We start from the raw sequence: 5,529 nt of genomic DNA, 5'->3' as shown, positions 1-5,529 counted from the left end.
TCTACTTTGTATATGTCATTGTTAGTGTGTGGATCCCAGACGGTGTCGCAATACTCATTGTGGCCGAACGAGTGTCTTATAAGCAAGAATTTTGATGTCTGCTCTGCATCTCCTGAGGTCCCTGCGCAGGAATCCCAGGGTTCTATTGGCCTTAGCCCCGACGCTGCTCACATGGGTTACTCTGATGTGGTGACATTTGTTCGGTCTAAATGTCAAATGCCACTTGGTTTCCCAGTCTTCAAGGACACCGTAGGCCATTTTGTAGTTGAAGACAATCTTTTCTGTTGTCTATCTGCCCATATACTAAACTATTGTAGAGGAAAGTGATAATGGGAGATCATTTATGTAAAAAAGGAAGAGAAGAGGTCCCAAGACAGTGCCCTGGGGAACCGCAGAAGTCACAGGATCAGTTAAGGATGGACTACCCTCGAGAACAACGCGCTGTTCTCGAAAAGTCAAGGACGTCTTAATTCAGTGAAGAAGTGGTCCTGGTATGCCTTAATAATCTATTTTTGCTAACAGTCGTTGGTGAGGGACTTTGTCAAAGGCTCTGGCGAAGTCTAAAACTATGGCGTCTACTTGTCTAATTTAGGGGTTGTTAAATAATTAGGATACGTCATGTGTTGTTTCTAGTAATTGCGTCTCGCATGAGCGTTTAGGCCGAAAGCCGTGCTAATTTTCAGTCAGTACTTTTTACCTGTCAAAGTGGTCCATTATATGTCTATGGATAATATGTTCTAAAATTTTGCAGGGGACTGAGGTAATCGAGACAGGCCTATAATTGGATGGGAGGGGTCTGTCACCGGATTTGAAAATTGGTGTCATGTTTGCCAAAAGCCAGTCACGGAGAAGAGATCCGGTTTGAACTGTCTGTGTCCTGTATGTATGTACTTTAGGGGGCCGTTGCTGTAGGGGCATGTAATAAAAAATCGTTGCTTCTGGGAATCGGAGAGAAATGGGTGCGGGACTCGAACCCACGATGGCGTCATCAATGAAGGGAATACGTCAACATTTCGAACTTTGACTTTAGAGTGAGGGGGTTTGTGTAGAGTCTATACAAACCCCCTACACTGTAGACCGACGTGCCTATCTCCTCTTTAGTAACGGGGTTAAGTGTTTGCAAGTTATACATACATACATACATACATACATACATACATACATACATACATACATACATACATACATACATATACACACACATACACATATGTATGTGTATATTTTTGTCTTTCTCCCCTCCTCCGCTCTCTCTCTCTCTCCCTCCCTCCTCTCTCTCTTCTCTCTATCCCCTTTCCACCCCCCTCTCTCTCTCCCCGTCTCCCCCTCTCCCCCTTAAACCCCCTGTAATCCCCGACAGACACCCCGAATAATTTAATCCTCATGAGTAGGGATGTGACGTTGTCCATATTGCATATATGCACTTATGCGGCATATTTTTCAAGAGCATATTATATGCACCTGTGCATATATGCTAACCAACAAAAAAGCATATATTCATTAAAACGACATAAAATATGCACATGTGCATATATGACACCTGATGAATATTCACATGTTGGACACTGTTGAAACTTGAACATATTTAAAACTAACAGGATGCTGTAGGATTTTTAAGTCATGGCTAAATGATTTACATGTACAAATTTAGGTTATTTTAAAACAATGAAATTGTCTTTAAATTTTTATGGTTTGTTATTGGAACACAGGAAACAGGATGTCGATTGTTAGATTAGCTTAGTCACTTCTTTTACGGCTTAAGTGTTGGTAGGCACACTAAGTAGTACTACAGTGTGATCTGTGCAACAATGCCAAAGGAAAAACCTAACAACACCGTTCTTAAGTTTGTTGAGGAGCATGAAGATTTTGAAATAGAAGATGGAGTTTTGTTTTGCATATATTGTAAAAAGCAGGTATGTTGCGTAATTGAATCTTGCTATATTCTACTTAAACTTCCAACGTGATGTCAGGTATAGATAGAATGCTTGAATATAATATAAAAACTTCAAAATTTTGTTAAATATTTCAACATAAATATTGGTTCACTAGTAAGCTATTCTAACTGGTCATTCGATTTTTTTAGGTATCAAGTTCGAGAACATTTCTCATTAAGCAACATCTGAAAACTGCGGGACATATTGCTAAGAAAAAATTGCAGCAGTCAAGAGAGTCTCAACTTGAAGATCCGAGTCTAATCACAACAGATGCAAGTCAAAGTAGTACTATGAAACACCCAAGTACCAACGAAACTACTATCTCCAACGATCAACCAAGTACCAGTAAATGCACTGGTGTCCCAGATGACCAGTTAGGCTCTACTGAATTACTTACTAACCATTCAAACCCACCTATTTCTCGCAAAAAATCCTTCAATGAAGAGTTGTGCAATATGTTCGTATCTGCAGATATTCCTTTGCACAAGTTAAACAATCCAATTGTAAAAAAGTTTCTTGCTAAACACTCCGGTAATGTGATACCAGACCAAACTACAATGAGAAAATATTATTTGTCGGAAATATATCGTGAAAAAATCAGTGCTTTAAGGAGAAAGGTGTCCACTCACAAGATATGGGTATCTGTGGACGAAACTACAGATGCTGAACAGCGGTACATTGCTTGCTTCGTATTCGGAATTTTAGGAGAAGAGGCTGAGCGCGACAAATGTTACTTAGCAAACATCGCCATATTAAGTTCAGTTAATCATGCGAGCATAGCAGGATTCTTCAACGATTCTCTTCAGGTGTTATGGCCAAGTCAAATAAAATACGAAAACGTACTCTTGGTGTGCACAGATGCCGCACCATACATGATAAAATCAATGAATGGGTTGCAAGTCCTTTTCCCCATAATGATTCATATAACTTGCTTAGCACATGGATTACACAGGGTGGCAGAACTGGTAAGATTCAGCTATGCTGAAGTGAACAGACTGATATCTGCCTCCAAAAGTATATTCGTTAAAGCTCCGTTGAGGGTAGAGAAATTGAAGAAACTTGCTCCAAACACGCCGCTACCTCCTACGCCAATAATAACAAGATGGGGCACATGGATCCAAGCTGTCCAATATTATGCCAAACATTTCGAAGAAATATACCAGGTCTTCATGTCCTTTGATGGCGAAGATTCTCGTAGTGTGAAAGAGTGTCAGGATCTTCTGCAGAACGTACAGTTAAAAACAGGTTTGGTCTTCATAAGTTCTACATTCTCTATAATAACTTCTACAATTGCAAAGTTGGAAACTAGGGGACTCCCTATTTCTACTGTTTTCCAACTGATGGATTCTGTGGAACAAACTTTAAAGAACACCTCCGACCAAAGCTACCACCAAAAGTTGACCAGCGTTCTAACAAAAAACAAAGGTTATGAAAGGTTAAGGAAAATCAATGTCATAATGTCCGGACAGCCCATTGAATGACAAGAGTAGTTTATAAGTCCCCATGCTCCATCGGATATATCTTGCTACCAATTTGCACCTTTAGTCTCATGTGATGTAGAACGAGTGTTTTCCCAGTACAAAACTATACTAGCTGACAACAGAAGGAGATTCACTTTTGAAAACCTCAAATACCACGTAATTATTAAGTGTAATCCTAATGTATAATTTTTTGTAAGGTAGCAGATCTAAATAGTAGATGTTTGTTATTGAAATGCTCTTATTGAATTTCTAATCATTATTTTCTAAATGTGTATGTTGGGAATTGTACAAATATTGAAGCTGTCCTGTTTAATTCTGTTGTATTTTGTTTTCAATGTTTTCATATTAAAAAGCAAAGCTTTATCAAGTTTATTTTATCCCATATATCGTATAAGCAAACTATACTAAAAAAATATCAGGCATATAAAATGCTAGCATATAAAATGCTAATATGCATTTCTGTTAAGCATATATGCCAGTGACGTTTTTGCATATTTTATGCAGCATATAAATTTGAAGAACAAAAATCGTCATATAATATGCTGCATATCGCAAAAGCATATATGCATCTATGCAGCATATTTTATGCTGCATATTGTCACATCCCTAGTCATGAGAACGTATTCGGATGGATTAATGGGGATGATTTTAATCCTTGCAGCCTCCTCTTCTTTTTCATCTTCTTGTTTTTATTCTTCTTGTTCTTGTTCTACTTGTTCTTCAACTTGTTCTTCTTTTTCCTCCTTCTTCCTCCTCCTCTTATTTCTTCTTCTTCCTTCTTTTACTTGTTCTTCTTCTTCTTCTTCCTTCTTCCACTTGATCTTCTTCCTCTTTATTCTACTTGGTCTTCTTCCTCCTTCTTCGCCTCTTACCTTTCCTCCTCCTCCTTCTCCTTCTCCTTCTCTTTCTCTTCCTTCTCCTCGTCCCCCTCCTTTTCCTTGTCCTTCTCTTCCTTCTCTTCCTTCTCCTTCTCCTCTTCCTCCTCCTCCTCCTCCTCCTCCTCTTCCTCCTCTTCCTCCTTTTTCTCCTTTTCCTCCCTTTTCTCCTCTCCCTCCTTCTCTTTCTCCCTTTTCTCCTCCTCCTCCTCCTCCTCCTCCTCCTCCTCCTCCTCCTCCTTCTTCTCCTCCTCCTCTTGCTCTTCCTCTGTCTCGCCCTATTCCTCCTCCTCTTCCTCAGCGGAAGACAAACCACCGTCTCACCCCCCCCCCCTCCCCGAACCCCAACACTCAGTCAATCAATCAGTTCAACCTTTTCGAGTCCACTGCTGACCAAAGGCCTCTCAAACTATTCCATAGCTCGCACGACTAATTCTAATATGATGTTGCCCTGTGTATTGACCTAAGTTACGTGATGGTAGTGTACGGAGTTGGAGCCATGCTCATGGGGTTCCGTTTCTCTATCTCAAATTGTCAAACTTGACCTTAGATTGATTTATGTTGTTGGTCTGTGTTAGTTCTTCTAATTTGTTTCACAAACTGACGCTTGAGCGTGTGTGTGCATGTGCGTAGATGTATCGTAGTTATGCTAGCTTGTCAAGTAGTGTCGATGTGGTGAGGAGATTGGCTGTCTTCTCGTGCCGTTCCTCGTAGATATGAGGGCTGTGAAGGCAACAAGAGGAAAAGCTCCCGAAGATGAATGCATGTATGTGTACGCATACACGTATCGAAGGTAAGGAGTCTACACCAGGAGGCGCTGAGTAACTGCGGCCAGAGCCGTCACTTTTGCTCTGTTAGGCACTTTGGGGACTGTTGGGGGGGGGGCAGGTAATTACCAGTCACTGGGATCGGGAATCGGAGAGAGAGAGGCACGGGACTCGAACCCATGATTAGGAAAATGCGAGACCCGCACGCTTCCGATTCCGCCACCAGCGCAATACTTTATTATGTTATATTACATTTATTTCATATGTTGCTTAATAATCTTATATTATATTGTGTTGTGCTGTATGTTGTGTCCTACTATATACTATATTAAGTTGTATTAATTTATATGATATTTTTCCAAAAGAATAACTTGACGCTCACGAACTGGCTTTGACGGCCATTTTGTTTTGTGCCGCTCTTTGACCAATGTAGCTAAATAGATACTTTATGTACGTGTTTTTGTCGATAAGT

General features: G+C 40.3%; 1 protein-coding gene across 1 annotated transcript; it reads left to right on the top strand.

Annotated features, from left to right (window-relative positions):
• Nucleotides 1-1,808: 1,808 nt before the first annotated feature.
• LOC143017981 (uncharacterized) lies at nucleotides 1,809-3,415 on the top strand. The gene is made up of 2 exons (XM_076173020.1): nucleotides 1,809-1,913; nucleotides 2,084-3,415. The coding sequence occupies exons 1-2, from the start codon at nucleotides 1,809-1,811 to the stop codon at nucleotides 3,413-3,415; spliced, it is 1,437 nt and encodes a 478-aa protein (XP_076029135.1).
• The last annotated feature ends 2,114 nt before the right edge of the window (nucleotides 3,416-5,529 follow it).

Source organism: Oratosquilla oratoria, chromosome 33 (assembly GCF_046742065.1).
Source record: "Oratosquilla oratoria isolate Oo_2021 chromosome 33, ASM4674206v1, whole genome shotgun sequence".
NCBI classification, from domain to species: Eukaryota; Metazoa; Arthropoda; class Malacostraca; order Stomatopoda; family Squillidae; genus Oratosquilla; species Oratosquilla oratoria.
The sequence above is the reverse complement of the archived record's forward strand: the minus strand, read 5'-3'. Positions and strand labels throughout refer to the sequence as shown.

Coding starts and splice junctions, on each gene's coding strand:
- LOC143017981 (XM_076173020.1), top strand. CDS start 1,809: ATGCCAAAGGAAAAACCTAACAACACCGTTCTTAAGTTTGTTGAGGAG. Junction 1,914..2,083: donor GCATATATTGTAAAAAGCAG/GTATGTTGCGTA, acceptor CGATTTTTTTAG/GTATCAAGTTCGAGAACATT.